We start from the raw sequence: 21,906 nt of genomic DNA, 5'->3' as shown, positions 1-21,906 counted from the left end.
GATTAAGGAGGGAGGAGAAAGTGTAAGAGTTTCCTAGGGGTAGAGGTAGAAGCTTGAAATTTAGAGTGATAGAAAGTGGCTTTAGCAGTGGATACAGTGGGAGGGGACTGGGGAAGAGCGGTCAAAAGAGGCAAGGAGGGGAAAGAAAGAGGTGGAAATAAATTATTTAAGGCAGACATTGGGAGGTTGAAGTCACCCAGTATGAAGAGCTGTGAGCCATGTTCAGGAAATTAGCTTATCAAGGTGTCAAGTTCATTGAGGAACTCTAAAGGCACCTGGTGGACCATTGATGACAACAATGTTAAGCTTGAGTGGACAAGTGACAGTAACAGTATGGAATTCAACAGCATAATCCACCCACCCACCCACCCATCCATCCCTCCCTCCCTCCATCTTCACCTCCATCTGCATGTTCTGTCACTGCCTCCTCTCTTCTGTCATTGCCATGGTGCCTGGGATGAAAGGGGAAGGGTTTTGGGTGGGTGGGGGGGTTAGGGGTGTGTTTGGGGTTGGACTGGGTTGTGTGTTCAGATTTTGGGGTTGACTGGTACATAGGCTTACGGTTTGCATGTATGAAGTGTCTTAAGGGAGTTTTATGTGAGTTTTTTGGAGGTGATTGGGTAAGGTTTATTGGGCAAGTCTTTTTGGGGGGAGTGGGAGAGGCTGACTGGTGCTGAGACTGGAACAAGAATAATTATCCCACTGAGGTAACAATACTCTCGTGTGTGTGTGTGTGTGTATGCACGCACACACGGGCATGTCCTAGTGTGTGTGTGTGTGTCACACTCTAGCGGTGATGAATGTTATTTGGCAGGGCCCTCTGTTGGCCAGTGGTCAGACAGCGAGCAGAGCGCTGCTCGACTCCATGCTGCTTCAGCCAAACCGCTAATCAGACCAATGGACGGCTGCCATCTAATGTATTCACACACTGATTAAACAGCTTTCAACACATACGCTTTTTATGACCTTTTATTAAAGCTGTTTACGTTCATTTATAACATGACTTAATATCACCATTAACCAGGCCAAGACTATAGAGTTATGAAACTGTGCAGTCATAGAATAGACAAACACTAATGAAAATGTCCCTCTGTGATACTGCTGTGGAGTCAAACAAACTAGATAAGCAATATGAAGACCATGTCTGTCCCTCTACCCACACATGCTGGAGTGTTAGTTTCAGTTTGACTGTTGTACGCTGTTTTACAGACCGTATAAACCGAAATAAGAAAACATACATTGGACTATTTTACAGATGGTTGTAAACTATAAATAGAATGAAAACAACATTGGAATGAGGTATATTGAGAGAATGTACAGTACTCTACAGGTTTGAGGTCTGGTTCCAGTAAGCTGTTTTATTTGAGCTCAGCTACAAGTTGGAATAGTTCCTGAGTTTAAACAGGCGTCAAGGAAAAGCACCGTGGGACAGTGCTGTACACCCATAAAAACCAGAAAGAGGGAGAGAATGCGGTAGAGAGACATGGTAACTGTATGCTCTCTTTCTCTCTCTCTCTTTCCCACACACAGACACACGCACAAAAGTGAGTGCAAAAAAGACGGCCAAGAAAGGTTATAATGCTCTAACCCTAGTCGAACACTAGCTGTTATATAGAAGGCCTGTAGATTCCCCTTTAATGTGCTGCTGGCCTGTTCTTTTACAGCGCTGCTTGATGACAGACAGCCCGTTCTGTCGCTTCTTTGTTTCTCAGAGATAATAACCAGCACTTTACTGCACCCCTCCCTGACTGACAGCCTCACCCACTCTCATTCTCACACACACACTTGTGCATGGCATCGCACGAACACGCACATGCACACTCGGTGTTGCACACACTGTGCGGAAACCACAACTGCCTTTTTGTGAAATGAGCTGTTTTTCTCTCCCTGTGTGTATCTAATATGATACCAATGCTGGTCCTCGCTGTTCAATCTCAACATCTATAATGAGTAGAGTTCTAAACCGACAGAGAAACCTTTTTACCCTCATGACCAATTTGCCTCGACCAATATCTTATTCTTTGATTCAAATATACAAATTTGATTTTGATTATGATCTTTAAAAACCCCAAAACATTGAATTATCCCCAGTTGATTTTGACGGCTGTTGTGTCTTTAGAGAGGAGACCAGACTACAAAGTTTGTACTAAAACTTTAGCTTTTTCTAGTAGAGCACAAAGTTTGCCCTGAAATTTGACCTGTCTAGTCCTGTCTGATGTGGCAGCTGTAGTTTGTGCTGGTTGTTTGTTTACAGGCAGGTGTTGCCTACCTACGACAGTCTGGACGAGCCCTCCATCAAACGCATGAGCACCATCTTCACCACCTCCCTCAATGTCGTCACCACCTTCTACATCACGGTGAGAGGTGCACGCTGATGTCACTTCCCGTCTCGATGTCTTCACCGCATAGTACATCGTTCTATACGATGGTTTAGGTGTGTGTGTGTGTGTGTGCGTGGCTTTTGAATTTATCACTGTGATTTTCCCCTCTTCCCTCCTTCCTTCCTCTATTCCTCCTCTCCTCCTCTCTCTAGGTTGGCTTCTTTGGTTACGTCAGTTTCACGGACGACATAGCCGGTAACGTTCTGATGAACTTCCCTTCTAACCTGGTGACAGAGATGATCCGGGTGGGCTTCATGATGTCAGTGGCTGTGGGCTTCCCCATGATGATACTGCCCTGTAGACAGGCCATCAACACCATGCTGTTCGAACAACAGGTGAATCTATACACAAATGAAGGTTAACACACACAGTAAACAGTGATAAGAAATGATCGAGCTTTACTGTAGAATACTGTTATAATGAGTCTTTTTGTCCCCCAGCAGAAGGACGGGACGTTTGCTGCAGGGGGGTACATGCCTCCACTTCGTTTTAAGATGATCACCCTTGCCATCGTCTTCGGAACCATGCTGGGAGGCATCCTCATCCCCAATGGTGTGTGTTTGTATGTGCGTGTGGTGCAGGCGGGCATTCACGTGTGTGTGTGTTCACGTGTGTGTGGGCGACTGTTCGTGTGTTCTTATGTTTGTATGTCCGCAGGCCTTTATGATGCATGTGTTGTTTTATGTGTGTGTTGTAACTCAAGCTTTTTACGACGTGTTTGAATATGAGTTTATGACTCAGTGACCGTCACACTCTTAACACACTCCTTAAATCACACCTCTACTTTTATCTCCTCTGGACGAACAGACAGGAAGATAGCGCTATTATTCTCCCTTCCTCACACACAGCCACACACACACACACCCTCTGGCTCATAGACACCCACAGCACACATTTGTTCTTTAGTGGTCTCAGTTAGTTGTCTGTGTGCTGTAATAATGATCTAGATGTGAAGGTTGGGGTGAGTTTGAATGTTTTATTCATCTTGTTTGGTAAGGCTATTTGTTAGGGCTGTGTTTGGGTAGGGACACACACACACTGCTGTGTTTTGGCTGGGGTGTGTGTATCTAATCAGGCTAATAGAGAGGAAGGGGGAGGAGGGACTCCAGGGGGAACAGACACTAAATCTGAGGGACACAATATAGCCTGGGTTCCCAGGATGAGAGATGGGGCCTGGGCCCAGCGCCCAGACAGACCTGCCCAGGGGAGGGAGGGGTTGGGTCGGAAGGAGGATGGCACTGGTACTGGCTTGAAACACAGGTTCTGTAAGTGAAGCTTGTACTAGATTAGATCAGGGGGGTGTATGTTTGTGCTTCATTTGGGACAGGGCCATGGGCAAGATGGGTTGAAAGATGGTATGGAGATACTGACTTCTGATTGAACAGGAAGGCTAAGCCCTGTCCCTGTACTGCATGTATGGTGTGGAGGTGCAGGAAGAGGTGGAGACAAAGATGAGAGCGGATGAGGACTGTTAGCCTGGCTGACGCACAGACCCACGTGGTACACTGTCAGCTAGAGTATGTCGCTTTAGCCAACCAAGGGATTGTGTGTGTGTGTGTGTGTGTGTGTGTGTGTAACTAAATGTTTCTCTATGCTCTTATGTCTGTAGTGGAGACCATCCTGGGACTGACTGGAGCCACCATGGGCTCCCTCATCTGCTTCATCTGCCCCGCACTCATCTACAGAAAGATACAGAAGAATGGACTCACTGCACAGGTACCACACACACACACACACACTATCCCTACTAACCCCATCACTGACCAACATCCCTCTCTCGCTCTCTCTTTCATTCTCTCTCTCTGTCTCTCTCTCTCTGGTGGTCTTCTGTAACTCAGTTGATAGACCATGGCGCTTGCAACAACATGATTGTGTGTTTTATTCCTGGGACCCCACATATGTAAAATGTATACACACACCTTTGGATAAGCGTCTGCTAAATGGTATATTTTATTATTATATAATCTCTCTCTCTCTCCCTCTATAGCTGGTGTTATGGGTGGGGTTAGGCATCCTGCTGGTCAGCACCCTTACCACGTTGTCAATCTCAGCCAGTGACTCCACCCCCAAGCAGGCCCCTCCTCCCCCTGCATCGGTCAAGAGTGCCATCTTTGGGGTCCTTCCTGATGTTCCTGATTTACGGAACGGTACAGTCCACATATGACTATTATAGCCACAGGCCATGCTCCATCGCCGAGTCAACTTTCCATTCTAGTCTGTCCTTTGTTATTCTAATCAGTTCCAAATCTGCAATGTTCAAAACTCCAAAGTTCACGTTTTGATGTCATTGTTGGAGAGAGGTGCATAAAAGTGAGAGTATAGAGAGCAAGAGCCGAAAGGTGAAAGCAATCTTAAAACAAAGAAATATGGAACCGCAGATAAATGGGGGAATATATTGGGTTTTTGACTGACAGACAGCTAGACAGACTGACAGACGGGGGTAGAGGATAACCACTTGATAATATCGAAGAGAAGCAGCGTTTGACATTGATGGAGCCAGAATGATGCCCTTCAAACTCCAGTGGTTTCTCATCTTCCCCTTATCCCCCCACTCTCTCCCACTGTCCTTCTCCCTCTTTCCCCCTCACCTACTCACTCTCCTCTTCCCCCTTTCCTGGGCAGTTGAAATGCCTGCTAGCTCTTTCCTGTAACAGTGGTATCAGATGGAGGTGGCATGGAGGGAGGGGTTGAGAGGTACAGACAGAGGAAATGAGGGGAGTGATGAGTGAGACAGGAGGGCTGGGGTTCGGGGCTTGAGGGGTTTAGGTAAGAGGAGAAGAGGGGATCGTAAAAATTAGAAAGAGCTCCACACACAGGAGCGAGGTCAGTTCACACAGCCCCATCCTCTGCCTTCCATTTTCCTCTTTCTATCACTCTTTATCTCGCTCTCTCCCTCCCTCTGACTGATAGTCGCCCACTTCCTTCCACACCTGTTTCCTGTTTATTGCAGATTAGTGAAGCCAGTAGAACAGAAGCATGGGTCTCTCTCTCTCTGTACCCTCTCGTCACTTTCTCTCCATTCTCTCCTGATTCTCTCTTAGACTGTACTGTAGCAGGTATGTCAACATTAGTGTTGCATCTCTTTATAGTTTAGGTCTCTGCTGCCATCTAGTGGATCTCACTCACACATATTGGTGTATACAGTGCGTTCAGGAAAGTATTCAGACCCCTTGACTTTTTCCACATTTTGGTACGTTACAGCATTATCCTAAAATGGATTAAATAAAAATGTTCCTCATCAATCTACACACAATACCCCATATTTACTAAGCGAAAACAGGTTTTTAGACATTTTTGCAAATTGATTAAAAAAAATACCTTATTTACATACAGTACCAGTCAAGTTTGGACACCTACTCATTGAAGGTTTAAAAAAAAAATATATATTTTCTACATTGTAGTGAAGACATCAAAACTATGGCATAACACACATGGAATCATGTAGTAACCAAAAAAGTGTTAATCAAATCCAAATATATTTTAGATTCTTCAAAGTAGCCACCCGTTGCGTTGATGACAGCTTTGCACACTCTTGGCATTCACTCAACCAGCTTCATGAGGAATGTTTTTCCAACAGTCTTGAAGGAGTTCCCACACAAATTCAATTGATTGGTCATGATTTGGAAAGTCCCACAGTTGACAGTGCATGTCAGAGCAAAAACCAAGACATGAGGTTAAAGGAATTGTCCGCAGAGCTCCGTGACAGGATTGTGTCGAGGCACAGATCTGGGGAAGGGTACCAAAAAACATCTGTAGCATTGAAGGTCCCCAAGAACACAGTGGCCTCCATCATTCTTAAATGGAAGAAGTTTGGAACCACCAAGAATCTATCTTCCTCGAGCTGGCTACCCGGCAAAACTGAGCAATTGGGGGAGAAGGGCCTTGGTCAGGGAGGTAACCAAGAATCCGATGGTCATTCTGACAGGGCTCCAGAGTTCCTCTGTGAAGATATGAAAACCTTCCAGAAGGACAACCATCTCTGCAGCACTCCACTAATCAGACCTGTATGGTAGAGTGGCCAGACGGAAGCCACTCCTCAGTAAAAGGTACATGACAGCCCACCAAAAAGCACCTAAAGGACTCTTAGACCATGATAAACAAGATTCTCTGGTCAGATGAAACCAAGGTTGAACTCTTTGGCCTGAATGCCAAGTGTCACATCTGGAGGAAACCTGTCACCATCCCTACGGTGAAGCATGGTTGTGGCAGTATCATGCTGTGGGGATGTTTTTCAACAGCAGGGTTAGGAGACTAGTAAGGGAAAGTTGAACGGAGCACAGTACAGAGAGATCCTTGATGAAAACCTGCTCCAGAGCGCTCAGGGACCTCAGAATGGGGCGAATGTTCACCTTCCAACAGGACAACGACCCTCCACACACAGCCAAAACAATGCAGGCGTGGCTTCGGGACAAGTCTCTGAATGTCCTTGAGTGGCCCAGCCAGAGCCCGGACTTGAACCCAATCTAACATCTCTAGAGAGACGTGACAATAGCTATGCATCGACTTTCCCCATCCAACCTGACAGAGCTTGAGAGGTTCTGACATATTCAATCAATCCTTATCCCAGTCTGCTGTTCCCACGTGATTCAAGAGGGCCACCATTGTTCCTGTTCCCAAGAAAGCTATGGTAACTGAGCTAAACGACTACCGCCCCGTAGCACTCACTTCTGTCATCATGAAGTGCTTTGAGAGACGAGTCAAGGACCATATCACCTCCACCCTACCTGACACCCTAGACCCACTCCAATATGCTTACCGCCCCAATAGGTCCACAGACGACGCAATCTCAACCACACTGCACAAACCCATCTGGACAAGAGGAATAACTATGTGAGAATGCTGTTCATCGACTACAGCTCAGCATTTAACACCATAGAACCCTCCAAACTCGTCATCAAGCTCGAGACCCTGGGTCTTGACCCCGCCCTGTGCAACTGGGTACTGGACGGGCCGCCCCTAGGTGGTGAGGGTAGGTAACAACATCTCCCCCCGCTGATCCTCAACACTGGGGCCCCACGGGTGCGTTCTGAGCCCTCTCCTGTACTCCCTGTTCACCCACGATTGCATGGCCATGCACGCCTCCAACTCAATCATCAAGTTTGCAGACGACACTACAGTGGTAGGCTTGATTACCAACAACAACGAGACGGCCTACAGGGAGGAGGGGAGGGCCCTTGGAGTGTGGTGTCAAGAAAATAACCTCTCACTCAACGTCAACAAAACAGAGGAGATGATCGTGGACTTCAGGAAACAGCAGAGGGAGCACCCCCCTATCCACATCGACGGGACAGTAGTGGAGAGGATAGAAAGTTAAGTTCCTCGGCGTACACATCACGGACAAACTGAAATGGTCCACCCACACAGACAGTGTGTGGAAGAAGGCGCAACCTCAGGGTGCTGAAGAAATTTGGCTTGTCACCAAAAGCACTCACAAACTTTTACAGATGCACAATCGAGAGCATCCTGTCGAGCTGTATCACCGCCTGGTACGACAACTGCTCCGCCCACAACCGGAAGGCTCTCCAGAGGGTAGTGAGGTCTGCACAACGCATCACTGGGGGCAAACTACCTGCCCTCCAGGACCCCTACACCACCCGATGTCACAGGAAGGCCATAAAGATCATCAAGGACAACAACCACCCGAGCCACTGCCTGTTCACCCCGCTATCATCCAGAAGGCGAGGTCAGTACAGGTGCATCAAAGCAGGGGCCGAGAGACTGGAAAAACAGCTTCTATCTCAAGGCCATCAGACTGTGAAACAGCCATCACTAACATAGAGAGGCTGCTGCCATACATGTAAAAAATGTATCACTAGCCACTTTAAACAAGCCACTTATTATAATCTCATATGTATATACTGTACTCAATACCATCTACTGCATCTTGCCTATGCCGTTCTGTACCATCACTCATTCATATATCTTTATGTACATATTCTTCATCCCTTTACACTTGTGTATAAGGTAGCTTTGGTGAAATTTTTAGGTTAGATTACTCGTTGGTTATTACTGCATTGTCGGAACTAGAAGCACAAGCATTTCGCTACACTCGCATTAACATCTGCTAACCATGTGTATGTGACAAATAAAATATGATTTGATCTGCAGAGAAGAATGGGAGAAACTCCCCAAATACAGGTGTCCCAAACTTGTAGCATTATACCCAAGAAGACTTGAGGCTGTAATTGCTGCCAAATGTGTTTATGCTTTGTCTTTTATGGGATATTGTGAGTAGATTGATGAGTGGGAAAAACGATTTTATCCATTTTAGAATCAAATTTATAAAATAACGTAACAATAACGTAACAAAATGTGGAAAAAGTCAAGGGGTCTGAATACTTTCCGAATGCACTGCATTCTCTCTCTTGTCTCTATCTCTCATTTCTCTCCCTCCCAGCAGTAGAGAAGCCAGTGGCAGTGAAACAGCCTGAGGTGAAGCCTGTGTTGGCGGAGAGGCCTAATGCCCCAGCTGCAGTAGAGCCAGACCGTCCAGTGGAGAGACAGCAGGAACAGGCTGAGCCCCCCCAGATCAAAGGACCTGAACAAGCAGTAGCAGACATGAAAAAGAAGGAGGAGGTACAGCTGGACCGCCCCGACGCAGGTATGGGAACTAGGGAGAACGTTTCAGAACCTAGGAGAACCTGTTTGAACCAAGCAAAATCCACTAGACTGCAACATACAAGAAAACCAGTAATCTATAAGTGCTAGGTTTAAAAAATAAAAAAAAGTCAGGAATACTATTTACAGCAACACCTGAAAACCCATGTGTTATACCTGTGTGTGTGTGTGTGTCCCTTCTCCCTCCCTTCAGGTGTGGCAGTACCTGATGGGGAGGCCCATCGGCACGAGCCGCCCATCCCTCACGATGAGGTCCAGATAGAGAAGAGGAAGAACGACGCCGAGCTGGAGGAGGAGAAGAACCAACCTGCAGCGGGAGGAGAAGAGGGGCAGTCTGAGGGAGGAGAGAAGAAGGAAGTGGTGGTGAAAAAGGAGGAAGTGGAAGAGGCCGAGGCTCAGTTCAATGAGGTGCTGGAGAAGCCTGACCCGGGGGTGGGGAAGAAACAAGAAGTCCTGCCCCTAAAGGAAGTGGAGAAACTTGACCCAGTGAAAGAGGTGCTTGCTGTGAAGGATATGGTGGCTGAGCAGGCGCTGGTTGAGGATTCGGCCAAAGCCCCAGATGCTGCTGGGAAACGTGCGTATGACTGTTCTTTATCCAGAACATTCAATCAACTCAGATGCTCAGGGATTTGATTGGCAGTAGATGTTTGACGTCACCCGACCTTTGACACTGTGGTTTAGGTGAGCCGGCGGCCCCAGTTCCTGTAGCAGTGGTTCCTGGGGCAGCGGAGGTGGCTGCTGCTCCAGAAGCAAAGGAAGAGAGGGAGGGAGGAGCAGAGGACAAAATGGATGGTAAGTGGAAGAGTAAGGCGTAAAGAATTGAAGTACAGACCAAGGACCAGGGTTAGCAGCTCATAGACTGGCAGAATGGATGGAATTTTTTATAAATTCTTGTTATAGTGGATATACAGTGAAGTCGGAAGTTTACATACACCTTAACCAAATACATTTAAACTCAGTTTTTCACAATTCCTGACATTTAATCCTAAAAATGCCCTGTTTTAGGTCAGTGAGAATCACCACTTTATTTTAAGAATGTGAAATAATAGTAAGAGAGTGATTTATTTCAGCTTTTATTTCTTTCATCATATTTCCAGTGGGTCAGAGGTTTACATACACTCAATTAGTATTTGGTAGCATTGCCTTTCAATTGTTTAACTTGGGACAAAATTTTGGGTAACCTTCCACAAGCCCCCCACAATAGGTTGGGTGAATTTTGGCCCATTCCTCCTGACAGAGCTGGTGTAACTGAGTCAGGTTTGTAGGCCTCCTTGCTCGGCAAGGCTTTTTCAGTTCTGCCCACAAATTCTCTATGGGATTGAGGTCCGGGCTTTCTGATGGCCCCTCCAATACCTTGACTTTGTTGTCATGAAGCCATTTTACCACAACTTTGAAAGTATGCTTGGGGTCATTGTCCATTTGGAAGACCCATTTGCGACCAAGCTTTAAACTTCCTGACTGATGTCTTCATATGTTGCTTCAATATATCCACATAATTTTCCTTGCTCATGATGCCATCTATTTTGTGAAGTGCACAAGTCCCTCCTGCAGCAAAGCACCCCCACAACATGATGCTGCCACGGTTGGGATGGTGTTCTTTGGCTTGCAAGCCTCCCCCTTTTTCCTCCAAAAATAACAATGGTCATTATGGCCAAACAGTTCTATTTTTGTTTCATCAGACCAGAGGACATTTCTCCAAAAAGTACAATCTTTGTCCCCATGCGCAGTTTCAAACTGTAGTCTGGATTTTTTTATGCAGATTTTGGAGCAGTGGCTTCTTCCTTGCTGAGCGGCTTTTCAGCTTATGTCGATATAGAATGAATTTTACTGTGGATATAGATACTTTTATACCTGTTTCCTCCAGCATCTTCACAAGGTCCTTTGCTGCTGTTCTGGGATTGATTTGCACTTTTCGCACCAAAGTATGTTCATCAGAACACATCTCCTTCCTGAGCGGTATGACGGCTGTGTGGTGCCATGGTGTTTATACTTGCGTACAATTGTTTGTACAGATGAACGTGGCACCTTCAGGCGTTTGGAAATCACTCCCAAGGATGAACCAGACTTGTGGAGGTCTACCACTTTTTTTCTTAGGTCTTGGCTGATTTCTTTTGATTTCCCCATGATGTCAAGCAAAGAGGTCCTGAGTTTGAAGGTAGGCCTTGAAATACATCCACAGGTACACCTCCAATTGACTCAAATTATGCCAATTAGCCTATCAGAAGCTTCTAAAGCCATGACATTTTCTGGAATTTTCCAAGCTGTTTGAAGGCACAGTCAACTTAGTGTATGTAATCTTCTGACCCACTGGAATTGTGATACAGTGAATTATAAGTGAAATAATCTGTTGGAAAAATGACTCCTGTCATGCACAAAGTGGATGTCTTAACCGACTTGCCAAAACTAGTTTGTTAACAAAAAATGTGTGGAGTGGTTAAAAAACGAGTTGTAATGACTCCAACCTTAGTGTATGTAAACTTCCCACTTCCCAGTTGTACCATTCCAGTCTGTATTCTTTCTCTCTCTGACTTGTACCACCTCTTTGTCTGTCTGCTTTTCTCTCTATCTCTGTCTATCTATCTCTATTCTTGCTTTCCATCTCAAGTGTGTCTTTGGCAACAAGCTTTTGCCTGGTTGTTTTTGAAGTGGGATTCTCTCGTTACTTTCTCGCTCTTTGGCTTGATTCACTCAGGACACTCCGCAGCACATTTTTGGTTTCTCTCTGCTGACTCACTCTTTCTTTTCTCTCTTTCTCGCTCCTTTTCTTTTCCTCTGCCGGGCTCCTGTCACAGTGATAAAAAAGATGGTTGCAGGTATGAACTCCTCTCTCTCCTACTGTATTCACATCTAGTCATTCAATCAACTAATGAAGTCTGGAGATGAGAGCGTAGTACCCAGTTTAGTAATATTTTCTAGTTCTGCCCCCCCCAACCCACATGGCCATAGTCCCCAAGTCCTAACCCACCCCACACCCTCTCACACAGTACCCCCCCACCTTGCATAAACTGCTCACATCATGTTTGTAGCAACCACACCCTACATTAGTTTGACTGAGTTATCCCTCCTCCAGCCTCCCACCCATAAACACATCCCTATGCTGTTTGTTTGGATAAATCGAATGCTCCTTCTCCCGCCGATGTAGATACCAATACTGCTCAATATACAGGGCATTCGGAAAGTATTCAGACCCCTTGACTGTTTGCACATTTTTTGTTACAGCCTTCTAAAATGTATTCAATTGTTTATTTTTCTTCATTTATCTACACACAGTACCCCATAATAAGAAAGCAAAAACAGGTTTGTCAACATTTTTGCCAAAAAAAAAAAAAAAAACAGATCACATTTACATAAGTATTCAGACCCTTTACTCTGTACTTTGTTGACGCACCTTTGGCAGCGATTACAGTCTTGAGTCTTCTTGGGTATGATGCTACAAGCTTGGCACACTTGTATTTGGGGAATTTCTCCCATTCTTCTCTGCAGATCCTCTCAAGCTCTCAGGTTGGATGGGGAGCGTTGCTGTACATCTATTTCTATCTATTTCCTGGGCCCAGAGACTTGTCCCGAAGCCACTCCTGCGTTGTCTTGGCTGTGTGCTTAGGGTTGTTGTCCTGTTAGAAGGTGAACCTTCGCCCCAGTCTGAGGTGCTGAGCGCTCTGGAGCAGGTTTTCATCAAGGATCTCTCTGTACTTTGCTCATTTCATCTTTCCCTCAATCTTGACTAGTCTCCCAGTCCCTGCTGTTGAAAAACATCCCACAGCATGATGCTGCTACCACCATGTTTCACTGTAGGGATGGTGCCAGGTTTCCTCCAGACGTGACGCTTTGCATTCATGCCAAAGAATTCAATCTTGGTTTCATCAGACCAGAGAATATTGTTTCTCATGGTCTGAGTCTTTAGGTGCCTTCTGTCAAACTTCAAGTGGGCGCCTTCTGTCAAACTTCAAGTGGGCTGTCATGTGCCTTTTACTGAGTGGCTTCCGTCTGGCCACTCAACCATAAAGGCCTGATTAGTGGAGTGCTGCAGAGATGGTTGTCCTTCTGGAAGGTTCTCCCATCTCCCCAGAGGAACTCCAGGAGTTCTGTCAGAGTGACCATCGGGTTCTTGGTCACCTCCCTGACCAAGGCCCCCCGATTGCTCAGTTTGGCTTGGCGGCTAGCTCTAGGAAGAATTTTGGTGGTTCCAAACTTCCTCCATTTTTAAGAATGATGGAGGCCACTGTGTTCTTGGGGACCTTCAATGCTGCAGACATTTTTTTCGTCGCCTTCCCCAGATGTGTGCCTCGACACAATCCGGTCACGGAGCTCTACGGACAATTCCTTCAACATAATGGCTTGGTTTTTGCTCTGACATGCACTGTCAACTGGGACTTTCCAAATCATGTCCAATCAATTGAATTTATCACAGGTTGACTCCAATTAAATTATAGAAACATCTCAAGGATGATCAATGGAAACCGGATGCATCTGAGCTCAATTTTGAGTCTCATAGCAAAGGGTCTGAATAGTTTATTTTTAATACATTTGAAAAAAAATGTATTAAAGATATTCGCTTTGTCATTGTATGTACATTTTTTTTATTTTTTTTATTTCACCTTTATTTAACCAGGTAGGCAAGTTGAGAACAAGTTCTCATTTACAATTGCGACCTGGCCAAGATAAAGCAAAGCAGTTCGACACATACAACGACACAGTTACACATGGAGTAAAACAAACACACAGTCAATAATACAGTAGAAACAAGTCTATATACGATGTGAGCAAATGAGGTGAGATAAGGGAGGTAAAGGCAACAAAAAAAAGGCCATGGTGGCAAAGTAAATACAATATAACAAGTAAAACACTGGAATGGTAGATTTGCAGTGGAGGAATGTGCAAAGTAGAAATAAAAATAATGGGGTGCAAAGGAGCAAAATAAATAAACAAAATAAATACAGTAGGGAAAGAGGTAGTTGTTTGGGCTAAATTATACTGTAGATGGGCTATGTACAATGCAGTAATCTGCTCTGACAGCTGGTGCTTAAAGCTAGTGAGGGAGATGAGTGTTTCCAGTTTCAGAGATTTTTGTAGTTCGTTCCAGTCATTGGCAGCAGAGAACTGGAAGGAGAGGCGGCCAAAGAAAGAATTGGTTTTGGGGTGACCAGAGAGATATACCTGCTGGAGCGTGTGCTACAGGTGGGTGATGCTATGGTGACCAGCGAGCTAAGGGGGGACTTTACCTAGCAGGGTCTTGTAGATGATATGGAGCCTGTGGGTTTGGCGACGAGTATGAAGCGAGGGCCAGCCAATGAGAGCGTACAGGTCGCAATGGTGGGTAGTATATGGGGCTTTGGTGACAAAACGGATGGCACTGTGATAGACTGCATCCAATTTGTTGAGTAGGGTATTGGAAGCTATTTTGTAAATGACATTGCCGAAGTCGAGGATTGGTAGGATGGTCAGTTTTACAAGGGTATGTTTGTCAGCATGAGTGAATAATGCTTTGTTGCGAAATAGGAAGCCAATTCTAGATTTAACTTTGGATTGGATATGTTTGTTGGTCTGGAAGGGGAGTTTACAGTCTAACCAGACAGACACCTAGGTATTTGTAGTTGTCCATGTATTCTAAGTCAGAGCCGTCCAGAGTAGTGATGTTGGACAGGCGAGCAGGTGCAGTCAGCGATCGGTTGAAGAGCATGCATTTAGCTTTACTTGTATTTAAGAGCAATTGGAGGCCACGAAAGGAGAAGTTGTATGGCATTGAAGCTTGCCTGGAGGGTTGTTAACAGTGTCCAAAGAAGGGCCAGAAGTATACAGAATGGTGTCGTCTGCGTAGAAGTGGATCAGAGACTCACCAGCAGCAAGAGCGACATCATTGATGTATACAGAGAAGATAGTTGGTCCAAGAATTGAACCCTGTGGCACCCCCATATAGACTGCCAGAGGCCCGGACAACAGGCCCTCCGATTTGACACACTGAACTCTATCTGAGAAGTAGTTGGTGAACCAGGCGAGGCAATCATTTGAGAAACCAAGGCTGTCGAGTCTGCCGATGAGGATGATTGATGATTTAATACATTTTATAATATGGCTGTAACATCACAAAATATGGAAAAATGGAAGTTGTTTGAATACTTTCTGAATGCATTGTATGATTTATGAACTTCACCCCATCGCTGTGCCATTTAATTTGGTACATTCCAACCCCTCTCACTTGTAATCGACTCCCCCTGTGTGTGTTTTGGTATGTTCTAACCCTGTCTCCTCCCATGTAGAGGGTCAGTTGGACCATGCTGTTCTGCTGCAGGTTATAAAGGAGCAGCAGGAGCAGCAGAAGAGACTGTTGGACCAGCAGGAGAAACTACTGGCTGTCATACAGGAACAACACCAGGAGATGCACCCCAAAAAGACAGGTGTGTGTGTGTGTACACACACATACTCAGTGTGTGCACTCTCGTACATGCTCTAAGTTTATATTCTGATGCATGTCTAAGTGCTGAGTATGAGTAATTGAAATGTTAGGTCAGTTAAAGGGAAAGTAAATAATGATCTTTGTATCTTGTGTTACATCAGATGGAGCTCCAGAGGCTGATGCAGAGAAGGGAGTACAGGAGGAGGGGGGAGCATCCAAGCCCAAAGACCCAGATCAAGATGGCCCTGCCCTGGCCTCAGATGCCAAGGAGCCCAAAGGAGCAGGAGCTCTACAGGCCGGAGGGGCCGAGCCTCACGTCCAGCCCCAGAATGAGGTCCTCCCTGTGGAGAAGAGTGCAGAAGAGCAGGTTGTCAAAGTGGTTCTCCCCGTGATCCCCAAGGAAGTAGTCCAGGAAGTCCCTAAACAGACGATTGTGGCAGGGGCAGCGTTGGAGGCCCCTAAGGAGAGGGAGCTGGGAGCTAGAGGGGTACCGCTGCGTCAGAAGGTGGCAGAGGGGGTGAAGGTAGAACCAGACCAGCCCAAACACAGAAAGGAGCAACCACCACCTGCTAAAGCTGAGGACGGGCCAGGGAAAGGATCGGTAGAGGCAGTAGTAGACAAGGACAAGGAGAGGATGGAGAAAGAGACACTGGAGGAGGAAAGGATCAATAGAGAGGTGCAGGCGAGAGTGGAGAAGGAACGGTTAGAGAGGGAGAGGAGAGGGAAACTGGTGAGAGAGCAGGAGATGGAAAAAGACCAAGTAAAGGAGAGAGCGGAGAAAGAGAGGCTGGGAAAGGAGCGAGCAGAGAGGGAGAAGGTGGATAAGGAGAAAGCAGAGCAAGAGAGGATCCAGTGGGAGAAGGAAAAGACTGAGAGAGAGGTGATGGAGAGAGCGAAGAGGGGAGGAAGAGGGGAGGAACCGGCTCTGGCTGTAGCTGGGCCAGGACCTGTCGAACCAGGAGAACTAGGGGCTGTGAAGAAGAGTGGACGGGACCTGAAGGAGAGGGCAGCCGTCCAGTCAGACTCCAGGGACTTTGTGGAAGCCCAGCCCCAGGTGATCCACGAGAAGGAGAAGGCCAGGGACCAAGGAGACATGGACCTGAGGAGGAGGAGGAGAGCCCTGGGGGTAGGAGGTGCTGAAGGGGCAGGAGAGTACAGGGAGGGTGGGCTGGAGCCCTTCTTGGACATGGGGGGGTCAGATCTCCATGCAGCCTTGGGGGGAGCACTGGTACACACACGCCAGATTAAACAGACCTCTGAGCTTGAGAGAGACGAGTAACAGGGACTGGGTAACGGCATACACGCACATGAATACGGTATAACATACACTCATGGACCGTTGGGTTGGACTGTGTGAATCCCTATATTTAAACCAACACACTCTCACATAGTGGGTCAGACTGTGCACACACACACACTGGGTCAGACTGCGCTAACCTTGTACACATGTTCATACTAATCACAATGCATACACACACTCTTTCTCTCCCCCACACAGTCATGTACCGTGGATCACTCTATTGCCTTACCACCTGCCTTCACAATACCTGACAAGTACAGGAGGAGTGTGAGTGTGTGAGATGCATTGATGTGATAGGGAACATTCTGGCTGCATTTACACAGGCAACCCAATTCTGATCTTTTTCACAATTATTGGCAAAAGATCTGATCTGAATTGGGCTGCATCTTCATGTGACCTTAGTCTGTGGGCATCTATTACCAAATACTAGTGCTTTCTTTAGTGCTCCTTCCATGATTCCAGAAGATACAAGATAATAGTGATGATAAAGGGCGGCAGGGTAGCCTAGTGGTTAGAGTGTTGGACTAGTAACCGGAAGGTTGCAAGTTCAAATCCCCGAGCTGACAAGGTACAAATGTCGTTCTGCCCCTGAACAGGCAGTTAACCCACTGTTCCTAGGCAGTCTTTGAAAATAAGAATTTGTTCTTAACTGACTTGCTTAGTTAAATAAAGGTTAAATAAAAACAAAGATATTGTAGCAATGATCACATATTATTCTATAATAGATCTAGTCTTTATTAAAAATATATTTGTATGTAAATGTTAACTTATTTTTAGTTTTCTCTGGGGTGAGATTTGGATGCAATGCAATACCACATACAGATGTTCCTTTTTTCCTGTGTTTTGAGAGAGCAATGTACCATCTATCCAATGACTTGTATTTTACTCATTTTAAATCCCTTGATACTTCTAAGTGATTTGGCGTTTTCATTTTGGCTCTGGAAAGATTACGTGCTGGTGTTTTTGTTACTGTAGTGGTTTTGTTAAGCCCAATGTATGTTGGTTATCGTGTGCTGTAAATAGCGTCTATATGTTCTCTGAACTGTCGCTAAATGTCCTCGTGCTGGTTTTTACATATTTTCGGAAAGCGTTCAAAGAACATTTAAATAGGGATCAATTGGTGAGATTCAGTGCTTCTTCCAGATAATTTGACTCTTGATTTTGAAAACAGAATCATATTTTTGATCAATAAAAATAAGAATGTAGTGCTGGAGAAATGTGTATCCTTGTCACACACATACGGTACAATTCCAATATGATTTTATTTTTTGTGTGAGTTCTGAATCCATAATTCTGATTCTACATTCCACGTTCTTGTGCCTTACATGTGCTACAGCAGTGTTTCTTCTGTGACTTAAAAGGAATATGGTTCTTTTGTTTTGTCACATCCTGTGTGTGAGGGCTCCACTGTTTTGTGCCTTTATCCTAACTAGGGGTGAAATGAACGGGTCGAAGTGAATATCTTTATGCCTGTATTGAGATGGAAATGCATCATTTCCAGAACAGAAGTGCAATTAGTCGTCATCTCTCGCTCTCTATTCTTGTAGCATTTGAAACAGTGTCTTGGACTTCTACAATGGTGCCCTGAGCTGTGGCTACCATAAGGAACAGTGAATGAAATGGACTTCATAAAGGGAGGACATCAATCAGTGGCCTCATGACTTCTTTAGAATTACAGTTATTTAATTCTGGGTCGACTCATATTTCTGAAAATGTCACAATATGAAATGTTGGTTGTCAATGTGTGTTGTGTACATTAACCAAAGATATCCCCCATACACCAATTTGCATATTTCTACATGACAAATACACAGTCCTGCAAGTCTTCGGTGGTGGGTTACATGTTATTACATAGTCAAACGGTATGACCGTGACGCACTATTGAAGACTAGTTGAAACACCATGCTTGCATTACCTCTGGGACCAACAACAGGTCAAACATTATGCTTGTGGGACTCGTCAAGATATCTTTCAGCACCTGCCATCGCATTACTGAAACAGTACTACCTGATGTTCATGGAACAATGGGGACATTAGGTCCACTGCCTGGGGTGTAGTCATTAGTGCAGACTGCAAACAGATGCAAATGTTTTACAATGTAATTGAGCGTTTCTATTGAACAAATTCAGGTAGGTCCCTCCTCGTTTCCGTCCGTTTAGTACCGAGTGAATACACCCCTGTTTATGTTGACAATAAAGCCTATGTCCAGCAGAGATGTGTTGGGCGGAATGGTCTACTTCACTCCCTTCTTGGCCTGCAAGACAATAAGATGATCAAGTCAGTTGAATTCATACAAAGACAGACAAAATGTCATAGAAAATGTTGGAACACCTGTAATATGCCACTCACTGCTGTAACAATGCAAGTCTTCAGAGCATCAAACTCTTTAACACACAGGTCCTTTCTCAGCTCCTGTCTGCCTGTGGTAGTAGCTGTCACACACTTCCCATAAGCTGCAGCCTGAGGACATGATATTCAAAAGTCAGTATTTAGATCAAACTTCTGTTGGAGGATGATTGCGGAAACACAATAGATATATTATTGTTTTAAGGCAGTGTTTCCCCCTTTTATTTTATGAGCTTCCTCCCCAAAAGCATCATCCAGGGCCACAAGCCAAATTCCTTGGTGGGCCGCCCCAGTTATACAATGGTAGGAGAAACACTGGGACAAGTTCTCACATTGGCAGAATGACAACTTAACTTGGCTTTATGCTTTTGGATATTGTATGGCAAACAGTGGCCATCTATACTGAACAAAAATATAAACATGTAAAGTGTTGGTCCCATGTTTTATGAGCTGAAATAAAAGATCACAGAAATGTTTCATATGCACAAAAAGCTTACTTCAATTTTTGACAAATTTGCTTACATCACGCTTAGTGAGCATTTCCCCTTTTCCAAGATAACCCATCCATTTGACAGGTGTGGCATATCAAGAAGCTGATTAAAGCGGCATTATTACATAGGTGTACCTTGTGCTGGGGACAAAAAGTCAGCAGTTTTGTCACACAACACAATGCCACAGATGTCTCATGTTTTGAGGGAGCGTGCAATTGCCATGCTGACTACAGGAATGTCCACCAGAGCTGTTGCTAGAGAATGTGATGTTAATTTCTCTACCATAAGCCAACTCCAATGTCGTTTTAGAGAATTTGGCAGTATGTCAACCGGGCCCACAACCGCAGACCACGTTTTACCACGCCAGCCCAGGATCTCCACATCCGGCTTCTTCAACTGCGGGATCGTCTGAGACGAGCGAACTGATGAAACTGAGGGGCATTTATGTCTCTAATAAAGGCCTTTTGTGGGGAAAAACGAATTCTGATTGGCTGGACCAGGCTCCCAGTGGGTGGGCTTATGCCCTCCCAGGCCCACCCATGGTTGCACCCCTGCCCTGTCATGTGAAATCCATAGATTAGGGCCTAATTTATTTATTTCAATTGACTGCTCTCCTTATATGAACTGTAACTCAGTAAAATCGTAGAAATGTTGCATATTGCATTTCTATATTTTTTCAGTATGAATTTGTTTGGTGGCTACGCACCTCACCAGAACACTGGGCAAACAGCTCTGGGAACCGTCTCATCCTCTCCCGACTGCGAGTCCACACATTTGTTCCCGACATGATCAGTTGTGTGAGCAGCAGCAGAGATGGACACTTGTTCAATACTCTTTGACAGTGGAAAAACAACGAATAACAATCTAATGCCCCAGCATTAGCTCTTGTACAATATTAGCGAAGTATCATACAAATAAAAGGCATTCGTAGGAAAATATCCACTCAAATCATTGGCTCGCCCAGACCACGGACGGCACCATGTTGTTGACCCTAAATCAGGAAATGACACGCATGTAAATCTACAAACGTGATTTGTTAATTTCCACGTCCATCTTCTTCTGTGGGGTTTATCAGCGATTGGCAACCAACGTTATGGTGCATTACCGCCACCTACTGTACTGGAATGTGGGTCGGAGACCTGCCACCCCCGTTAAAAAACAAACATTTAATACTGTATCGAATGACGTTCTACTCAGTATACTATTTAAACACATTTCCTGTATACCCTTCTCCCTCATACTGAATCTCAGCCTCTCTCTTCCCGCTCATACTGCCCACACTGTATCAGTACATGCTCCACTGTCTCTGGTTTCCTGGCAAGAATCACACTTTCCTGCTGGATGCTTTTCTATCACATTTATAGTCTTATTCAACTGGCTGCTACATGAGCTAAAGGACTGCAGACTCATCAATACTGCACATGAATAAGAGCAAATAACTTCTCTGTCTGCCTTGACTTCCTCCACCCACTGCAAGGCCAACAGTACGGCCATCAGCTCCGCCGTCTATACTGCCAGATGATCTGTAATACGTTTCCTGTCTGCCACCCCACATTCCCGCACTACAAATGATGACCCAGTATGTCCTTGGAAGTCCTTGGTCCTTGGCTGCCAAACCATACGCTATACTGCCATAGTCTATTACAGATTGGAACAATACAACATACAGTAAATGTTCCTCAATGAGGATCGGCCAGCCCCCCACTCAATCAGCGTCAGACAGCACATCACATCTAGCACCTTCTTACAGTTTCCCACCACTCTCTCAATGTGTTCTGCCCTGGTCAGCCTAGTGTCAAAGTACACTCCAAGGAACCTGAAGGCCCCCACCCTCTCCAAGTTTCTCCTATATAACCTCAAGCGTACCTCATCTACCACCTTCCTCCTGGTGAAGAACACTTTACTTTACTGACTTTATTGTCCCCCTATGCGGAAATGTTGTTGCAGTGTCATGTACACGTTTAAAGTGGCGTTTAAATAACAAAACAAATTGACAATAAAACTTTCATAACAGTACAGAACAATAAAAAGAGACGAGCCTCACTGGGTCGATAGGAACATTAGCCCGAGCTATTTAGGAGGGATTTCATAACCTGGCACAAATGATTGTCTATTTCTGTTTTTCCTGCTGAGGGGTGCCCTAAACCTGCACCCAGGGGGGGGGTAGTTCTCAAAGTCCAGGTACAGGGAGTGGCTTGGGTCTAAAATGATTTTGTGAGCCTTGCGGAGGGCCCTGAACTTAAAGACCTCATCCAGGCCTGTATGTTTGACTCCAAGTACCTTGCTTGCTGTGGTGACAATCCTTCTCAGCATATTTCTCTGGCTGACAGTGAAATTGCCAAACCAACAAACAATACAAAAGTTAAAATACTCTAAATG

General features: G+C 45.4%; 2 protein-coding genes across 6 annotated transcripts in view; one reads left to right on the top strand and one right to left on the bottom strand.

Moving 5' to 3' along the window:
• The window catches only part of LOC135523625 (putative sodium-coupled neutral amino acid transporter 10), a 29,609-nt gene extending 11,714 nt beyond the window's left edge, over nucleotides 1–17,895 (top strand). For 3 of the 4 annotated variants that reach the window (XM_064950425.1, XM_064950424.1, XM_064950422.1), the window contains 10 exons: nucleotides 2,255–2,357; nucleotides 2,534–2,716; nucleotides 2,822–2,933; nucleotides 3,991–4,097; nucleotides 4,369–4,528; nucleotides 8,779–8,982; nucleotides 9,193–9,573; nucleotides 9,681–9,791; nucleotides 15,254–15,391; nucleotides 15,552–17,895. In XM_064950425.1, the coding sequence (XP_064806497.1) occupies nucleotides 2,255–2,357; nucleotides 2,534–2,716; nucleotides 2,822–2,933; nucleotides 3,991–4,097; nucleotides 4,369–4,528; nucleotides 8,779–8,982; nucleotides 9,193–9,573; nucleotides 9,681–9,791; nucleotides 15,254–15,391; nucleotides 15,552–16,669 (2,617 nt within the window). In that variant the 3' untranslated portion in view covers nucleotides 16,670–17,895. The remainder of the gene's footprint in view (nucleotides 1–2,254; nucleotides 2,358–2,533; nucleotides 2,717–2,821; nucleotides 2,934–3,990; nucleotides 4,098–4,368; nucleotides 4,529–8,778; nucleotides 8,983–9,192; nucleotides 9,574–9,680; nucleotides 9,792–15,253; nucleotides 15,392–15,551) is intronic. The other variant, XM_064950426.1, reaches the window with a different exon arrangement.
• ndufaf8 (NADH:ubiquinone oxidoreductase complex assembly factor 8) lies at nucleotides 16,899–20,535 on the bottom strand. Of its 2 annotated transcripts, XM_064950428.1 has the most exons (3): nucleotides 20,234–20,535; nucleotides 19,040–19,150; nucleotides 16,899–18,944 (listed from the first exon to the last, which is right to left on the bottom strand). In XM_064950428.1, exons 1-3 carry the CDS (start codon nucleotides 20,312–20,314, stop codon nucleotides 18,924–18,926), a joined length of 213 nt encoding a protein of 70 aa, XP_064806500.1. In that variant the 5' UTR covers nucleotides 20,315–20,535; the 3' UTR covers nucleotides 16,899–18,923. The 2 variants fall into 2 exon arrangements, with proteins under 2 accessions (XP_064806500.1, XP_064806499.1); XM_064950427.1 differs by having other exon boundaries at nucleotides 16,899–19,150.
• Between the last annotated feature and the right edge of the window lie 1,371 nt (nucleotides 20,536–21,906).

This window comes from Oncorhynchus masou, chromosome 31 (assembly GCF_036934945.1).
Source record: "Oncorhynchus masou masou isolate Uvic2021 chromosome 31, UVic_Omas_1.1, whole genome shotgun sequence".
NCBI lineage: Eukaryota > Metazoa > Chordata > Actinopteri > Salmoniformes > Salmonidae > Oncorhynchus > Oncorhynchus masou.
This window is presented reverse-complemented; position numbering and strand designations above follow the sequence as displayed.

What these genes read in the sequence shown, in the direction of transcription:
- ndufaf8 (XM_064950427.1), bottom strand. Translation starts at nt 20,314, where the DNA reads ATGTCGGGAACAAATGTGTGGACTCGCAGTCGGGAGAGGATGAGACGG. An exon ending in TTGCCCAGTGTTCTGGTGAG is followed by an intron (nt 19,151 to 20,233) that starts GTGCGTAGCCAC and finishes TCATGTCCTCAG; the next exon opens with GCTGCAGCTTATGGGAAGTG.